Source organism: Castor canadensis, chromosome 10 (assembly GCF_047511655.1).
Source record: "Castor canadensis chromosome 10, mCasCan1.hap1v2, whole genome shotgun sequence".
Taxonomy (NCBI): domain Eukaryota; kingdom Metazoa; phylum Chordata; class Mammalia; order Rodentia; family Castoridae; genus Castor; species Castor canadensis.
In genome coordinates, this window is record NC_133395.1 from 111,998,790 (window position 1) to 112,018,664 (window position 19,875).

At 40.9% G+C, this 19,875-nt stretch overlaps 1 protein-coding gene across 1 annotated transcript in view; it reads right to left on the reverse strand.

Moving 5' to 3' along the window:
- Positions 1–674: 674 nt before the first annotated feature.
- Positions 675–19,875, reverse strand: part of Rft1 (RFT1 glycolipid translocator homolog) — a 40,945-nt gene continuing 21,744 nt past the window's right edge. Inside the window, exons 8-13 of the mRNA XM_020175252.2 lie at positions 14,157–14,207; positions 12,939–13,069; positions 11,735–11,879; positions 7,869–7,974; positions 1,734–1,983; positions 675–1,421 (exon numbers count right to left, since the gene is read on the reverse strand). Of these exons, the coding sequence (XP_020030841.2) occupies positions 1,254–1,421; positions 1,734–1,983; positions 7,869–7,974; positions 11,735–11,879; positions 12,939–13,069; positions 14,157–14,207 (851 nt within the window). The 3' untranslated portion in view covers positions 675–1,253. The remainder of the gene's footprint in view (positions 1,422–1,733; positions 1,984–7,868; positions 7,975–11,734; positions 11,880–12,938; positions 13,070–14,156; positions 14,208–19,875) is intronic.

Here is a 19,875-nt window from a genome sequence, read left to right on the forward strand (position 1 = left end):
TGAAAATGAATGGGTCAGTTAGAAGGTCTGATTTAGTGATATGCATATTTATCCTATTTTATTAGGAAGATAAAAAGAGACATCTATGCAACTTTAGTCAACAGCTGTGCAGTTTCCATACACAGAAAGCTACAAAGCATCATTTTCTTCAGGGGACAAAGCTCACACTGGATTAGTTTTCACCAAAGCCCCCCACTTTTAGGAGGTCAGATCCAGCTTTCACTTCCACTCCAATCAACAAATCTGAGGGCCCATGCTAGGGAAAGCATGAACAGGCTAAGGATACAGTATGCCCAGGACAGAAAAAATCCTTCCTAACTCACCCTGGGAAATGTGATCTGAAAAGCTTCATGTTGGCATCTTGGATTTCTCACTAACATTTTTCCTTTTTTTTTTTTTTCCTGAGTTTTTCTTGACCATAGTCTTGACACACAGGGAGAGCCACAATTCCCAGGGTATACCTTTGTTTGGTGTGTAACATCAGACACCCTTCCTTCTTTTAAAGAAGAAACTAAACATTCCCATGAAGAGTAAATGGCTAAATCTCTTTTTCTTGGCCAAATGGTCATTAACTATTAACATCTAAGAAATAATTTGTAGGAGCATGTGGCTTTGCAGGTCAGTGGCACCCAAAAGGAATAAATACATTAGTAAAAAAGGAAAAAAGAACAAAATGATGAAAAAAAAACTATTTTATTTTTTTGTTTCTGTGTTTTTGACAGGACTGGGGTTTGAACCCAGGGCTTCACACTTGCAAAGCAGGTGCTCTACCAGTATAGCCACAGCTCCAGTCCATTTTTGCTCTGGTTATTTTGGAAATGGGTCTTGAGAACTATTTCCAACTATAAGACACTCCCAATCTCAGCCTCCCAATTAACTAGGTTTACAGGTGTGAGCCACTAGCGCTAAGCTAAACTGCATTTTTATTTTGAAGGTCAGAGAAAAGAGCTCTATTACATGGCCTGGGACATGCTGTGGGTAGAGGCAAAGTCATCACTTGAACACATCTTCAGCCATCTTTGCTGCTAAACTGTATTTTAAAAGGGATTTTTGGTCTTCACTTTAAAAGGACAATCTTCTTTTGGATAAAAGACTTCAAGTGGACAGTCAGTGTTTCATCCAAGGCTCTCACCTCCTAGGTGGCTCTCATTCCACAATAGACCCTCCAACAAGGCTTTTTGCAGTGATGTGTTATGCCCAAGAACTTCCCCACTGCGAGTCCAGATACCATAAGTATCAAGGCATCACTGAGGTCATGTCATTTTGTCATTGAGTCTGGGCACACTCAACTGAGTCCTGAGAAAGTGGATCAGCTTGGTCTCTGTGAGAAATGCTGTCCCAAGAGTCACTCCTAAACAGAAAGCACCCACAACAATGTGGGCCAGCCTGGCAAGCCAGCCCCGCTCACAGCAGAGGAATACCTGGGGAAAGAAATGACTGTCATTGCCAACTCCTTGGTCTAGATCCCCGTTCTCTTAGACTAGCCAGAGACAGTGATAATACTCCAGCTTCCAAGATGAAAAAAAGACATGACAACTAGGCTGGGGAGGGCTACTCTCTTCCACTGGTGCCATATGTGCATATGGTGCTACCCTAGAGGCCTGGGGAAGGGCAGGAGGCAGCAAACACTTGTCCAGTGTTTGGGTTCAGGCAGGGCAAGAAGGAAAACCTAGAGGGATGGACAGTGAACAGCCCACAGAAGCATGTGGTGTGAAGGCTGCAGGAAATCTTACCTCTGAAATACCAGTAATCCCACCACTGAGGGCAAATACGCCAAGGAGGACTGGAGACAGGAGCAGACCAGCCAGGGGCCTATGGGGGCTCCCTTGGTAGTAGTGGTGGATGAAACGAAGGCTCTGTGTGATCCGAATACCCATATTAAAGCAGTTGGCCAAGATGAAGCCCACACTGCCACACCAACGGGTCAGGAGATAGGATAACACCAGGAATGAAGAGGACAGTGCTAGCATCGTAAAATTGTACCTGGGGAGAGGGAGACAAGCAAACCAGGGCAGTGGGTACCTTGCCCCAAGACAAGACCATTGCAAAACAGTGTTTCATGAACATCGACTCAACTAAAGAACCTCTGAATTCCCTTAACTCCTGCTGAGTTTCCATAGTTTTTGTTGTTTCCAGTACTAGTGGGTTGAACTCAGAACATTGTGCATGCTCATTAAGAACTATATTTCCAACTCTTAGTTTTTTGAAAGAGTATTTTACTGCTCCAAGAGGCTGGCCTGTACTCATGATCCTCCTGCCTCTACTTGATTGCTGGGCTTATAGGTGTGTGCTATCATACCTGACTATAGCTCGAGTTTTTATAACACAGTTTTTATAACACATAGTTAACATAGAAATGTCACTGTGTTCTTCACCCATATACAGAAGAGTAAGAAAACAAGCAGAGATATTTATGGTTTTTGCTTTTGCTTTTTTTCAACACTGGGGTTAGAACCCAGGGCCTCTAATTTGAGCCACTCCACCAGCCCTATTTTTGTGATTTTTTTTTTTTTTTGAGATAGGGTCTCACGAAATATTTGCCAAGGCTGGCTTTGAACCACAATCCTCCTGATCTCTGCCTCCTGTGTAGCTAGGATTACATGAGCAAGCCACTGGCACCTGGCTATATTTATGTTTTTTTTAAGGATAGTAGTTGATTAGTTGATACTTTATAATCAAAGCACATAAAAATCCTGTTTAACCCAAGTTCCCATATGAGGCACAAGAATGTGACCTGGATAATAGTTATATATTAGATGCTAATTCCTCATGAGAGGCCCCATGAGGAATGTTGGGGACACAATGGTAAACAAATACACATGACCCTTGTACTGTGGAACTTGGATTTGTTTCAGAGACAAGGCAACTAGCACAGAGAGGCTAAGGAACCTGCTCAAGGAGTGACCCAACATTCCAACCTTTTTTATTTTTAATTCATATGTGCATACAATGTTTGGGTCATTTTTCCCCCTTCCCCCACCTCCTCCCTGACCCCTCCACCCCTCCCTCCCCCTCACCCCCTCAATACCCGGCAGAAACTATTTTGCCCTCATCTCTAATTTGTTGAAGAGAGAGTATAAGCAGTAATAGGAAAGGACCAAGGATTTTTGCTAGCTGAGATAAGGATAGCTATACAAGGAGTTGACTCACATTGCTTTCCTGTGCATGTGTGTTACCTTCTAGGTTAATTCTTCTTGATCTAACCTTTTCTCTAGTTCCTGGTCCCATTCTCCTATTGGCCTCAGTTGCTTTAAGATATCTGCTTCAGTTTCTCTGCGTTGAGGGCGACAAATGCTATCTAGTTTTTTAGGTGTCTTACCTATCCTCACTCCTCCCTTGTGTGCTCTCACTTTATCATGTGCTCAAAGTCCAATCCCCTTGTTGTGTTTGCCCTTGATCTAATGTCCACATATGAGGGAGAACATACGATTTTTGGTCTTTTGGGCCAGGCTAACCTCACTCAGAATGATGTTCTCCAATTCCATCCATTTACCAGCGAATGATAACATTTCGTTCTTCTTCATGGCTGCATAAAATTCCATTGTGTATAGATACCACATTTTCTTAATCCATTCATCAGTGGTAGGGCATCTTGGCTGTTTCCATAACTTGGCTATTGTGAATAGTGCTGCAATAAACATGGGCGTGCAGGTGCCTCTGGAGTCACAGTCTTTTGGGTATATCTCCAAGAGTGGTATTGCTGGATCATATGGTAGATCAATGTTTAGCTTATTAAGTGGCCTCCCAATTTTTTTCCAGAGTGGCTGTACTAGTTTACATTCCCACCAGCAGTGTAAGAGGGTTACTTTTTCCCCGCATCCTCGCCAACACCTGTTGTTAGTGGTGTTGTTAATGATGGCTATTCTAAGAGGATCCAGATATGAAGCCACACAACTATGAGCAACTTATCTTTGACAAAGGAGCTAAAAATATACGATGGAGAAATAGCAGCCTCTTCAACAAAAACTGCTGGGAAAACTGGTTAGCAGTCTGCAAAAAACTGAAACTAGATCCATGTATATCACCCTATACCAAGATTAACTCAAAATGGATCAAGGATCTTAATATCAGACCCCAAACTCTTAAGTTGATACAAGAAAGAGTAGGAAATACTCTGGAGTTAGTAGGTATAGGTAAGAACTTTCTCAATGAAACCCCAGCAGCACAGCAACTAAGAGATAGCATAGATAAATGGGACCTCATAAAACTAAAAAGCTTCTGTTCATCAAAAGAAATGGTCTCTAAACTGAAGAGAACACCCACAGAGTGGGAGAAAATATTTGCCAATTATACATCAGACAAAGAACTGATAACCAGAATATACAGGGAACTTAAAAAACTAAATTCTCCCAAAACTAATGAACCAATAAAGAAATGGGCACGTGAACTAAACAGAACTTTCTCAAAAGAAGAAATTCAAATGGCCAGAAAACACATGAAAAAATGCTCTCCATCTCTAGCAATAAAGGAAATGCAAATTAAAACCACACTAAGATTCCACCTCACCCCTGTTAGAATAGCCATCATCAGCAACACCACCAACAACAGGTGTTGGCGAGGATGCGGGGAAAAAGGAACCCTCTTACACTGTTGGTGGGAATGGAGACTAGTACAACCACTCTGGAAAAAAATTTGGAGGCTACTTAAAAAGCTGGACATCGATCTACCATTTGATCCAGCAATACCACTCTTGGGGATATACCCAAAAGACTGTTACTCCAGAGGCACCTGCACATCCATGTTTATTGCGGCACTATTCACAATAGCCAAGTTATGGAAACAGCCAAGATGCCCCAGCACTGACGAATGGATTAAGAAAATGTGGTATCTATACACAATGGAATTTTATGCAGCCCTGAAGAAGAACGAAATGTTATCATTCGCTGGTAAATGGATGGAATTGGAGAACATCATTCTGAGTGAGGTTAGCCTGGCCCAAAAGACCAAAAATCGTATGTTCTCCCTCATATGTGGACATTAGATCAAGGGCAAACACAACAAGGGGATTGGACTATGAGCACATGATAAAAGCGAGAGCACACAAGGGAGGGGTGAGGATAGGTAAGACACCTAAAAAACTAGCTAGCATTTGTTGCCCTTAATGCAGAGAAACTAAAGCAGATACCTTAAAGCAACTGAGGCCAATAGGAAAAGGGGAACAGGTACTAGAGAAAAGGTGAGATCAAAAAGAATTAACCTAGAAGGTAACACCCACGCACAGGAAATCAATGTGAGTCAATGCCCTGTATAGCTATCCTTATCTCAACCAGCAAAACCCCTTGTTCCTTCCTATTATTGCTTATACTCTCTCTACAACAAAATTAGAGATAAGGGCAAAATAGTTTCTGCTGGGTATTGAGGGGGGGAGCGGGAGGGGGTGGAGTGGGTGGTAAGGGAGGGGGTGGGGGCAGGGGGGAGAAATGAACCAAGCCTTGTATGCACATATGAATAATAAAAGAAAAATGAAAAAAAAATGATGGCTATTCTAATAGGGGTGAGGTGTAATCTCACCCCTTTATTTTATTTTATTTTTTATTGCTAGAGATGGTGAGCCTTTTTTCATTTGGTTTTTGGCCATTTGAATTTCTTCTTTTGAGAAAGTTCTGTTTAGTTCACTTGCTCATTTCTTTATTGGTTCATTAATTTTGGGAGAATTTAGTTTTTTAAGTTCCCTATATATTATATTCTGGTTATCAGTCCTTTGTCTGATGTATAGCTGGCAAATATTTTCTCCCACTCTGTGGGTGTTCTCTTCAGTTTAGAGACCATTTCTTTTATTGAGCAGAAGCTTTTTAGTTTTATGAAGTCCTATTTATCTATGCTATCTCTTAGTTGCTGTGCTGCTGGCCAACCTGACTTCTGGCCCCTAAGCTTCAGCACCTCATGTTGCTTCCCTTGGGAAATGAAGCACATCACAACCTTGGGCAGTAGACCTCACGCAAAATGACCAGCCTCCAGAATGAAATGTGAATAGTGAACAAAGGCTGGATCTCCTCTGGCATTTTCCAGACTCTTACACATCCTTCTTCAGTTCTCTAAATCTCTAGGGCTCTTTGGATTCTGGAACTGAATGATTATGCTTGCTACTCCTTTCACTTTGACTTCAAAGCAGCACATCACTTAGTCATCTTCAGCTATCTGCAAAGGAAGGAACTGAGCCTCATAAAATAACTGCCATAGTCCTTCAAAAAGGTACAGTATAGCCAGCATCTGATTTCTGCCTAGCTCATAGCAGGTATGCTTTAAATATACTGTTGTTGAGGAAACCAAACCTTTTAGGTCCCCAACCTGGGCTTAGGTAGCCTCTGAGTCCCTGCACATGATGGGTAGTAAGAAAGCCACTGTGTCTCTGAATATCCTTGGGCTACTGCAATACACTTTATCAAAGTACATGGTAAGAATACTCCCCCACACTCACAACATACTGTACTCCAACAGGAGAGTTATGATTTCATGCAGAATTCTAGGGAGGGAGTTTATCTGCTTCTCACCAGAGAATCTCTTAATGAGTAGTAGAAGTACGAAAGCCCATAGGGCACAAAACCTCCACAGGGAAGTTTTTTAGTAACTATTAATCAATCAATAACCTTTTTCCAAAAAGAAGCAGAGATATATAATATTATTTTTTCCCCAAATACTATCTCAGAAAGAACTACTATACCAGTCCTTGGAGTTTAAGCCATAGGCTCACAAACTTTCAAAGTCATCCTCACCCCACTCCAGGTAAAATGGCAGTAGTGAATGAAACCAATAGCTAATTCTTGCTACTTAAAGCAGGAACAATTGCAAGTGCAGCTTCTTTGCTATGGCCATCTGGGAGGAGCTGATAAGGATGAAGCCCACTGTCATTCACTAGAAAAGGACTGTTGAATTTACCAGAGCTCACAAGTCACTCTTAAAGGCATAATCCACTTCAGGAAAAAATGAAAAAGTTAAAGATACAATTAAAATACCACTTTAAAAATCAAAGCAAAATGAATAATTAGTGACAATCATTATAACGTTTGGTTAATATAAGCATTTATTTATTTATTCATTCATTTATTTTATTTATTTATTTATTTTATTTTTGAGACAGGGTCTTACTATGTAGCTCTGGCTGGCCTCGAACTCATGATCCTCCTGCCTCAGCCTTCTGAGTGCTGGGATTCCAGGTGCATGTCAAATTATTTGAGTGCTCATTTCTCCATGGTCCAAAGAAGATACTGGACTTAAAAGATGGATGGTCAAGGGTATCGACTGCAGGACCAACTGAAGCATCCCCTAGCGGTTGTTAATTGAATACATCTAGGCACAGCCATACAACGAATCCTCTGCAGTCATGAAAAGATGGCACTGACTGTTTATGTGCCAACATAAGGTCAAAAGACAAGAAAAAATTATGGCAAAATGTGTATGTGCATTTGGGCCTTCCTCTGTGGAGCGTTATCACAGAATCCCTGAGATTCTCAGAGACCTATGGATCTGCTTCTCAGAGGCAGAAATCTGCATCTTGAAGAAGCTCCATGGTAACCCCCTGGAGTTAAGGACCACTTTTAGGGGGTTGGGCAAGGAGACAGAAGAACGGAAGTCTAGCTTGTCCTATGCCTGACCCTGCACAGCTGGACAAACATGATTCTCAGGGATGATATTTTTCCCTCTAGAAGGGAATCAGACAAACTTGCTGCCTCACAGCCCTCCCATGGGGAGCATGAACAGAATGGTGCCAGTGCAACAGAGGTCCCAGGGAGGTACCACACTAGTAATATAGTGTAGCTTCTGAGAAAGTCATAGGTAAATCAATGTTCATAATGAAAAGAAAAGGATTAGTAACTTACTTCATTTTGGTCAAAGGCCATGATTAAAGGTGTACCTTCTAGGTTACTTACCTGTCAACTTCCTCTTTGGTCATTGCAGCAAAGGTAAAACACTCAGTTACTCCATTGATGGCAAGCAGTAAGACATAAAGACAGTAGAAACGCAGCAAAACAGGACCTATAAGGAAATAATCCACAGAGACTCAAGAGTCCAAATAGGAGATTCAGAGAACACCAGAACTGGGTCATAGAACCTGCTGGTATCAAGGAGCAGACTGCATTCCCATTACTGGAGGATTCAAGCATTCCATGGCACTGACTAAAATAATCAGCTAAAAACAAAAGAATAGTTATGAATAAATGTACAGATCTCTTGCTGAACAACTAAAAGCTTATCTGGCCAGCTAGCAAATCTGCCCACTTTTAAAATCAGCATGAAAAGGCCAGCTATGAGCACTCAAAGACACCTTGCATATTAAGAGAATCTCAGGTGAGCAGTTCCAAAGAAAAAAACCTTCAGGAACAGCCCAGGGCCCAGGACAAGCAGGCAATTACTGAGACAGAATACTCACAATACACAGTGAGAACCAGAGCCCCTAATGTTGTACTTTCTTCTAAAACAAAGTGATAGAGTTCTATAGCTAATAATAAGCTTTGGAAAAATATGAAGACCAGAGAATAAGAGCCTTACCAATGGGATTAATCCCTTATTTTAAGAGGACTATTATCAAAGAATGGACAAGCAGTTTCTAATAAACCAAAACTTCATCTAACCTAGGATCCAGCAATTTCACCTTAGGTGTACATCCAACAGAAATGGATGCATATGTTAACAAAAATACTGTTACAATAACATCTGTAGTGACTTTACTCATAATAGTCTAAACCGACCATCAATAAAAGAAATGATAAACCATGGGGCATCCATTCAAAGGAATACTTTTCAACAAGAAAAGAGAAAAAAAAACCAAAACCCTACTGATCATGCATGGATGAATCTCAAAAACATTACATTGAAGGAAAGAAGCCAGACCCAAAGTATACACACTGTATAATTTCCCTGACCTGAAATTCTTTTAAAAAGCAATACTATGTACAATATATGTATATACGGAAATGTCACAATGAAACCCCCCATACAACTATCATATACTAATAAAAATGTTTTGAAAAAATAAAAGCAATCCTATGGCTGAGGATGAAGCTCAGTGATAGAGAGCACTTGCCTAACATGAGCAAAGCCCTGATGCAGCACCTCCAAAAAAACAAAAAACTAATCTATGGCAATAGAAATCAAAACAGTGATTGCCTCTGATGAAAGGGGGCAGTAGTGGACTGGGAAGGGTCCTGGGACTTTCTGGGCATAATGGAAATGTTCTATATCTGCATCTGGATGGTAGTTACATTGAGTATATGTATTTGTCAAAACTCATCAAACTGTACTCTTAAGAGAACAGTGTTTTACTTCATGTAAATTATGCATCAGTAAAGAAAAAAACTTAGCCACTGAAAGAAAAGGGAGACTGAAGTTCTCAGTCTCAGAATTTTTAACTCATACAGGGTTATGAAAGCTGTTTAATATGAAAGGGCTCTGTGCTGTGGGACTCTTATCCTGCATTATGACAGCCACAAAATTACAAAAGGAACACTAATAGGGCAGCCATTTTGAGGCCAGCTTGGGCTACATAGTGAATTCAAGGCTAGCTGAAGTTACATAGCAAGACTGTCTCAAAAAAACCAAGCGCTGCTGGGCACCAGTGGCTCACATCTGTAATACTAGCTACTCAGGAGGCAAAAATCAGGAGGATCAGAGTTTGATGCCAGCCTGAGCAAATAGTTTGTGATATCCTATCAAAAATACTCAACACAAAAAAGGGCTGGCAGAGTGGCTCAAGCAGAGTTCCTGCCAAGCAAGTGTGAGGCCCTGAGTTCAAACCCTAGTACAGAAAAAAAGGTTGGGATTGTAGCTCAAAGTTACAGCAATTGCTTAGCATGCCCAAGGCCCTGGGCCCTGGGTTCAATATGAAGCACCTCACAAAAACAAAACAAAACAAAAACTTCTAAAGTGCTGGGGCTGAGGTTGGAGATGTAGCTCGGTGGTAAAGTGCATGCTCAGCATTTGCAAGGGTCTGGGTTTAATTCTCAGCCCCTAAATAAGTAAATAAAGTGATAGGCTGAGCTATGGAGAGTTGCTATTTTTTCCTGATTAGTCCAGGAAGTCTTTTTGGACAAAGTCAAGTTTAGCAAAGTATTTAGGTGATCAAAAAATATTGTTGGGGTGGGTTGGGGGACAGCAGTGGTGTTTGTGTTTCCTGGCACAGTAAAAGCATTTGGATACATAGCACTAGTCCAGTGAGACAGGGGTGAGCAAGGAGAGGAGAGGTGGTGTGGAACCGGGGAAGCCAGCAGGCACCATGTAGAGAGGCACTGACCCTACCCAGAAGCCAAAGGGTTTTACAGAGAGTGGAAGTTTGGTCAGAGTGAGAGGCAACAATAACTTGGAAACAAATGCTAAAAGACCCTGCCAGGGCACAGCTAGTGAGGCCCTGAACCAAGTAAGAGAAGACAACGGTCCTGAAGACAATGCAGTAACATATGAAACCACACATGCTTTCAAGAAACAGAAATCAGAACCATTCTCAAGACACTGCTCTCTGAAGATGAGAGCACTTTTTGAGTCTAAAATTAATGAACTCAGAACACTTTACCTTAGAACTTAATCAACTCTGACATTTTAATTGATAAATTATCAATGCTCAAAACAGCATTAGCACCTCACTTGAATAAAAGGACAACATAATCACAGTAGTATTTCTCCTATGATTAATTACTCTGCCAGGTGAACACTGTTATAATAGGACAGCCCCTCTTGGCAACCTCCTGTGATTCTGTTGTAGTAGAGACTGTTCCTTGGTGACTGTTTTCTAAAGGGGCAGAGCTTCTAGGAAACAGCTGAGTCCCCAGTCTCTGCACATAAACTTACTAATGGCTTCCTAATGAGGCTTCCCTGCAGTTGCCTGATGAAAATGTTCTTCTCACACCACAAGCCCCAGGGAGCTGCAAACCACTTCATTGGCTTCACAGCAGGTGTTTCTCCAAACTTAATGACCTTTGCTGTTGTGTAGAAACTTGGCCCTTCTTTCTCTAATACCAAAAGTCTGAGTCCCATTATAATGGAGACTAAAACATGCCATTGTAAAATGGCATTGACAACATCCTTTATATTGAGATGAGACAACAGTCTTTCAGGTTCTTGTCTAGTGACCTGAGGAATTAAAAACACCTTTGCTAAACCCAAGATAAAATACTGCAAATGGACTGTCAGCCCACAGCACAGCATATTTTCAGACTGAAGTCCCTAAGCAAGGCAGTGAGATTCTCAGTGGCCTGGGCATGAGGCATTTCAGTATTAGACACTTTCAATACTTTTAAAAAACCAAAAGTCAGTGGATTAAATATACCATTTTATTTGTTGAGAACAATTTTATTCTCAGCAAATGACTCTGGGTTATCCTTCAGAGGTTTTTTTGCATCAGGTCTTGAGACTCATGTGGCATTTACTATCCTCAGATGTGTTTAGTACTAAGTGGAGACTCATTAGAGCCTGCTCTCTGTCTTCCTCCCTCACTCCAGAGGGAACTTGGGCAAATGCTTGGCAAAACACACTTTTGGCCTGAAACAAAAGCCAACAGCGGGGAGGATTTGTGACAACGACTTCAAGTGAAGTTGGGAGCTGTTCACCCTGGTGCAACCCTCTGACTATACCCTAAATGTGTGTTGGTCTAAGTGAGAGAATAGTCCCACAGCCCCAGATACCTGGCAATTCTCCCTGCACTGATACAGAGGTCAACTATGGGTGCACATGTTCTTGAATTTCCTAAGACTCTTCTATTTCTGTTTAGAAGTTAGAGTAAATCCAGCAAAACTCTAGAGCATACCTGATCCCGAGCTAAGCATGGTCCCTCCATAGATATCCAGAGCCAGCTGAGAATAGGCAAAGCCAAAAACAGTGATGGTCAGGCCAGCCAGCAGGGCCAGCTTGAGTAGGGACTCCAAAACCACAGCAGCCATGGTGACATCCTCCTGAGCCAGGGGGAAAGGGAAGAAAGTTGGATGAATCATGAGCTGAGGAACACCCTCATCTCTGGACTTCTCTCTACTGTTTTATAGCTCACTCTTCCAGCTGAGTGAAGACCTCACTGCTTTTCTGTGGTTTGTATTTGTTTTTATGATAATTAGCAAATGAAGGAAAAAAAAATAGGGCATGTTTCCTTAGGCTGTGAGGGGCAGATTTAGTTTTCAACTCATTTAGAATAAATTGTTTCAAATACTGCTTAGGAAACACTTTGCTCTCTTGATACTTGAATGGAGCAGCAAACTTTCATCTATCTATGCTAGCCAGCTTTCTGCTTCTCCTGACAAATGTCTCAAAATTCTGATGTTACTTTCATTGTATACTTAGGAAGATATTCCTAAATCATTTTGAGATATACATGAACTATATTTTGTGAAATATCTTCTAAGACATGTAAGAGGTGAACCTAGCTTGCTTTTAATTTTAGTAAAAGCCAGGCATTTTCAGTGGTTTTAGAAAAAGCAGTTTCTATGACCAAATGCTCCTGGATTAAAATCTCTTCTTCTGTATTGACCAACTGCAGTACATACATTCTCAGGGTCAGAATGTAGCCCTGGGCATGGCAAAGTCATGCTAAAAAGCTTAAAGGATTGGTGCAGCGAGCAAAACCTGAAAACCACATCATTTCTTCCCCATCCCTTGCTCAACATCCTCTGGTTCTTGAGAAGCTGAGGATAGGAGACACTACCTCATTCTTATGCCTAGGGCTAGGCCATGGGAGGTCATTTGTGCTGTACTCTGGACAGCTCTGAGAGGGCTGGGCCAAGAGTAAATTCATATAGAAGGACAAAGGAGTGAGACAAAAGGGACAGCAAGAGGAAAAAGGGTAAAGGTCATAAAACAGCAGTGAACTCTGGGTCCTGCCATTAGTCAGAATGTGATATAGGAATGAAATCTAAAAGAAAATTGCAGATCAAACAGAAGGGAAACAGACTGTTCCACATTTGTTTGTCTTGCAATTGGAGGGAGGTTCACTTGAGAGATGATAACATGAGAACCAAGACTACCTGCTTCTGAAGTGTGGTACCCTTTTCCCTCTCCAGCACCTTAGCAAAGAATATATAAAAACTCTCCTCTATTGGCTGGAAAATTAACCTGGCCACAAGGGAGCCAAGATTATTCACTATATCATATACACCTACAAAACAAAAAGGAAGAAACAATAATCATATTAGTTTTGCAATTTTCAATTTTACAGCACTTATATTAAAATTATTTTTTAATGTAATGTTTAATTTAAAATGTTAAAAAAATGTTTAGGCTAGGCACTGGTGGCTTACAAGTTGGGATTGGGAGAATCACAGTTTGAGGCCTGCCAGTCAAAATTTTGTGAGACACTAACTCAATGGAAAAAAATTGGGTGTGGTGGCATGTACCTATCATTGCAGTGATGGCTAGAAGCCATCCTGGGTAAAAAATGTGAGCTCTTAATAACCAGAACAAAAATGACTGGAGTTGTGGCTCAAGCAGTAGAGCATCTGTCTAGCAACTATGGAGCCCTGAGTTCAAATCCCAGTACTACCAAAAAATGTTTACAGTTAGGAGGAGGCATGGCTCAAGTAGTAGGGACACCTGTCTAGCAAGCACAAGGCCCTGAGTTCAAATCCAGTACTGCCAAAATTTAAAAAGTTTAAACCTTGAGAAAAATGTAGATTCCACACATGTAGAAATTGAGATCCCATGTACCCTTTACCCACTTTCCCTAAATGCTAATATGTTGCAAAAACTATAGCATACAACCAGCATACTGACACTGACATGGTCAAGATACTTTTATTACTAGCATTTTTAAAATAACAGTCATCTACACAAAATTGTATTTTAACTTTCATTACTTTGGTATTATTTTAAAAATAAATGTGAAAAAAATTGAGAAAGCCTCATCTCACAAAGGTACCTTTGTGACTGTGAGGGTGAGCCTCTTTTCTTCTCTCCTAGCACACCCCCATCCCTCCAAATAAGCACCAGAGCTCTGTAGGATGCAGGGTAGAGAGTGCGGGTCCTAACAAGAACCTGCCACTCCAGCCACACAAGAGGGCATAGTCAATATACTGCATACATTTACAAAAACCTACAATTTACAATCTTCAGAATTCATTTTTATACTATCTGCATTTCTTATAACCTTCAAGTTTTTCATTAAATGTATTAAAATACAGAGAAAAATATTAAGATCTATTAATAGCATCGGCCTTTAATTAAAATACTACAGAATTTCATCTTACCCTGATCGCCAAAATTTAATACATTCAAAAATGTCATCACATATCGCTCGCCTAAAAAAAATGGAAAAGCAAAATAATCAGCACGTTAAGTTATTGTTCCCTTTTCTCTTACCATCTATCAACTTTTTCAACTGATAAATTCATTCTCTCTCTCCCCGCCTCCCTCTCTCTCTCTCTCTCTCTCTTTCTCTCTCTCTCTCTCTCCCTCCCTTCCCTCCCCCACTCTGGTTTTTTGAGACAGGGTCTCCCAATCTAGTCTCAAACTTATGATCCTCCTGCCTCATCCCTCCCAAGCGTTAGAATTACAGATGTGTACCACTATACCTGGCTCCAGTTGAAAAATACACTCAAAGGAGAAAAAGCAGATAATCAATTGAAGACATGTTCCTGGTCCTAACGCTGATCTCACAATAATAATTTGGAAAGTATTGAGAGCTTTATTGATAGGAAGTTTACAAGTCAGTTAAATTTAAAGGAAACAAACAAATCAATAAAACCAGTCTAATAAGTTAAAAATAAGGGATGATTACTAAAATGTTAATAATGAAAATGGTTGTCCAAGTTTTAAGGGAGGTCAGATACTCACAGTGTGAACTTCCTGTGACAGGAAATGTCCATGATGTGGGCATAGGCTTGTTCAAGTCTTTCTCTGGTGGAGAAAGCTCCCTGGGAGCTAGCTGGCAAGGCTCTGGAGCTCAGTTTATCACTCAAATCTAACTTGGTCTAATGCACTCAAAATGCAGACAGCAGCCTAAACACCCACCCCTACCTCCTATCCTCACAATACTTCCACAAATTTTCTTATCCATGAATGAAAATCACTGACTACTACAGAGATAGAGCACTGAACAATGCCCACAGCCCCAAAGGGCAAACCCTCATCTACTAGCAATCTATTCAAAAAGGAAAGCATTAAGAGGCCAGATTTCATCTTTCTTAAGATTCTCTCCTCTCTCTGATCTTGTCTCCTTATAAGACAAGTATGTATGGCAGGGACCTCTGTAGGTCCTCCCAGGCCAGTATCTTTGTGTTGCTCCAATCCAGTTCCAGTTTTTGCAAATACAGTCAGCCCTCCATCTAGGGGTTCATGCATCTGAAGATTCAACCAACTGCAGATCAAAAACATTTGGAAAAAAAAACTGCATCTGAACTGAGTATGTACAGTCTTTTTTTTCTTAATAATACTCCCTACCCAAAACAAAATAACAGTGACATATCACATTTACATTGCATTAGCTATTATAAGTAATCTAGAAATTATTTAAATCATACAGAAGAATATGCTTAGGTTATATGCAAATATTAAGCCATTTTAATAAGAGACTTGAGCATCCTTAAATTTTAATAATCAGGATTGGTCCTGGAACCAATTCCCTGGGTATCAAGAGATGACTGTACAGTCTTTCATACCTCCAAATGGCTCAATTAATGTTTGCATAAAGTCCAGGCTCCTTCATTCTGTATTTGAGGGCTTTTATACATTGACTTCAAGCTATCTTTTGACCTCTCTTCACCAACCTCACCCCATCACATTGTCATCTTTCGCTATACCCTACCTTCTTGGGTTTAGCCCTCTACCTGCTCCAAGTCAGGTTGGGCCTGTTGTGGCATCCTCCCCACCTACAATGGCTTTTCTGCATAGCCCTCCTGTCTTCTGGCAGAATAAGACTCTCATTCACATTCTGTAAGCTTCCTGAAGGCAGGACACCCCTCCCAGTCATTCTGTCCCTTCTTAGCAGGGTTCCAGGAAACTGTGTTAACATTTCCCAGTACTTCACCATAGTCTTGTAACAACCACCCAATGTCTGTGACTTTGGTATGAGTATGAGCTTCTTGAGGCCACAGCCTGCTTTTCATCTCTATTCTCAGCACCTGGCACACAGCGTGCAGGAAATGTGGGCAGAAGGGAAGAGCTAACATATTTTTTACTACCACAAAAAATGATTTCAACTTTTTGTTTTAGAACTATAGCTTTTAAAGATAAAAGAATCTCGGGGGTCCTGGTCAGGCCACTTCCTTATTTCCCTGCCATGGAGATCGAAGCCCTGAGAAGTTCCTAATGGCCTTCTGCCAGTCAAGCAACCAGGCCAGGAAGACCCAACTATGGAGCAAGCACTGGCATTAAATTTAGGCCAAGCTCAGGAGGCTTTAGTGAGTGGCTAACTTAAACCTGCTGTTGAAAACACATGTCTAGCAACTGTAATCCAGAAAACTAGTTGAGAGACATATTTGGATTGGATCCATTCCCTTAAACTCATTAAAACTTCCCTTAAAAGTTTGGGAGGAAATAGAGTGGTGTGGCTCAAGTGGTACCTGCCTAGCAAACTGTGGCCTTGAGTTCAAGCCCCAGTTCTGTAAACAAAACAAAACAAAAACATTTTTGAGAGGAAAAAGAGAGCATATATACAATATCCTTTCTAAAACTTCCTCCATTGATTTTCCTTTTCTAACAACAATGTTAACAATCATAATGTACAATTTCATTAGTTACCTTCTATTGTTGCTTTTCTTACTCTATCAATAAATACTTGCTGAATGCTTATCATGTGCCAGGCCCAGCAGGGAGACAGAGGTAAATGGCATATTCCCTGCACTGTAGGAACTTATACCTCAGTTCTTGTAACTTAGCTCTCCCAAGGCTTCTGACCCAGAAGTCTCCTGAACAATTTCATTTTAGGGGCAAAGTTAAGGCTCAGGCTAAAGCATGTAAATACCTCCTGGTTCTCTTTCTCACTTAATAGATGAAGAAAGTAAGGCACAGGGCAAATTACTTTCCTTTGGAGACATGATTAGCAAAAAATAAAGATGATGGAAATAACAAGATAATAATAAGGGTGATTGTATTAGGATGCTAGGACTACAGAGAACTTTATTCCATTTTCCGGGATTTTTATGATGAGGTTATACTACTTTTATAATTAAAAGATAATTTTGGGGACTGGAGGTATTCAAACGGTAAAACACTTGCTACCAAGCGTGAGGTCCTGAGTTCAAACCCCAGTATCACACAAGAAATAAATAAGCAAATAAAAAGATAATTTTGAAGAGATTAAAAAATATGTTCATGGGCTACTAGAGTGGCTCAAGTGGTAGAGAGCCTGCCTAGCAATGTGAGGCCCTGAGTTCAAATCCCAGTACCACAAAATTTGTTCAGTAATACAGATACAGATGTATCAACATACAGATGTATTATATAGAAACCACTACCTTTAGCAGCTTATAGCTGCATCCCAATCTCATTCTCTGAATTTAAGCTAGGTGAAAATAAACCAACACATGAATGTATAAAACTAGATGTAGCTTCTTCTCTGTAAAAACACCAAATGGTGGATGAAGCCAGTGCAGTAGAGCCCTGAGGCCCTGGGGACCCAGGCAGCATCCATGAAGGCTTTGGCAGTGGCCTACAGGGCCTTCATTATGGCTGTGGTTGGGATGAGGCAGAGGCCAAACATATGAAGTGGATCCCCATCACCAAGCTGGGCCACCTGGTCAAGGACAAAAGATCAAGTCCTTGGAGGAGACCTATCTGTTCTCCCTGCCCATCAAGGTGTCTGAGATAATACTGACTTTTTCCTGGGGGCATCCTTAAGGATGAGGTTTTGAAGATCATGCCAGTGCAGAAGCAGACACTGGCTAGAGGACTGGGTTTAAGAATTTGTCACCACTGGAGACTATCATGGTTACATTGGCCTGGGCATTAAGTACTCTAAGGGGGTAGCCACTGCCACCCAAGTGGCCATGATTTTGGCTAAGTTCTCCATTGTCCCTATGCTGAGAGGCTATGAGGGAACAAGATTGGCAAGCCTCACACTGTCTCATGCAAGATGACAGGCCACTGTAGTCTTGTGCTAGTATGCCTCATCCCTGCTTCCTGTGGCACGGGCACTGTCTTAGCTCCTGGCCCCAAAAAGCTGCTGCTAATGGCCTGTACACTTTGGCCAGGAGCTGCACTGCCATCTGGTCAACTTTACCAAGGCCGCCTTTGTTGCCATCTTTAAGACCTATAGCTATCTGACTAGCCTCTGGAAAGAGACCATGTTCACCAAGTCTCCCTATCAATAATTCATTGACCATCTTGTGGAAATCCACACGAGAGTCTCCATGCAGAAGACCCAGATTATAACACAGGATTATATACAAGAAAAATAAAGTGAATTAAAAACTTGTTAAACAAACAAAACTAAATGTCAAATCAGGTGTGATGGTACATGCCTATAATCTCAGTAGTCAGGAAGTGGAGACAGGAGGATCAAGAATTCAAGGCCAGCCTGGGCTACACAATGAGACCCAATCTCAAAAAAACAAAAACAAACAAACAAAAATCTAGATGTACTTTCAACTCCCTGCTGGGACTTTATCAGAAGATCTGTTAGAGTTGTTAAACTAGAAGAACAGAAGTCAGAAATCTGACCAAATTATCACACAGGTCTATATTGTTGTTTTAAGAAAATAAAATGATGAGCCAGGTGCTGGTGGCCTATAATCCTAGCTACTCGGGAGACAGAGATCAGGAGGATCACAGTCTGAAGCCAACCCAGGCAAAGTTTTCCAGACCCTATCTCGAAAAAACCCAACACAAAAAAAGGGCTGGTGGAATAGCTCAAGGTGCACGCCCTGAGTTCAAGGCCCGGTACCACAAAAATAAATAAATAAACAAATAAAATAAAATGATGACCTGGATCTTAAAACACTTGAAAACAAGAAGAAAATATACAAAAGTTAAGATATGGATAGTTTTATCTACCAAGTTTTTGTGCTTGATATAATATTTTTATAACATATTTATTAAAATGATATAATATGTGGTTTTACAGTTAGATTTTGCTGTAGTTTGGGTCTTTATCAAAGTGTTTCAAAGTGTCCCCCACAGATCTGCATGTTGAAGGTTTGGTTGCAAGTCCATGACACTATTGGGAAGAGGTAGAACCTTTAGGAGGGGACTAGTTTAAGGAAGTTAGGTCCCCTTTTAAAGAGATATTGGAACCCCAGTCCCTTTCAATCTCTGTCTCTCTCTCTTTTTTTTTGAGGTACTGGGGCTTGAACTCAGGGCCTAAATCTTGAGCCACTCCACCAGCCCTTTTTGTGATGGGTATTTTCGAGAAAGGGTCTCCCAAACTATTTGCCCAGGCTGGCTTCAAACCGCTATCCTCCTCATCTCCTGAGAAGCTAGGATTATAGGCCACTAGCGCCTGGCCCTTTCAGGCTCTTTCTGCTTCCAGTTGCAATGAGGTGAACAAGCTTCCTCTGCCACATGCTTACACCATGCTATATTGTGCTGCCACAAGCCTAAAACAGCGTGAGTAAGTGACCATGGACTGAAACCTCTGAAACAGTGAACCAAAATAAACATTTCTTCCTTTTAAAGTTGATTATCTCAGGTACTTTTGTCACAGTAACAGAAAGCTGACTGACACAAACATGAATTCCAATTAAGCTGTTCCTCATTACTGTAGAACCCTGAAGAAACATCCTCAGTATCCTCATCCATAATAAAGGGGGAGATATCTTTTATAAGGCTATGAAGAAATTTGAATTAGTCAACTTAGGGCTGGTAGAGCGGCTCAAGTGGTATAGCATCTGCCTAGCAAGTGTAAGGCCCTGAGTTCAAACTCCAGTACCAAAAAAAAAAAAAATTAGTCAACTTAAACATAGCTAAATAATAAATGTTGGTCTTCTTTTCCTTATTTAAAAACAAAATCAAAAACATTTCTGAGGGTCT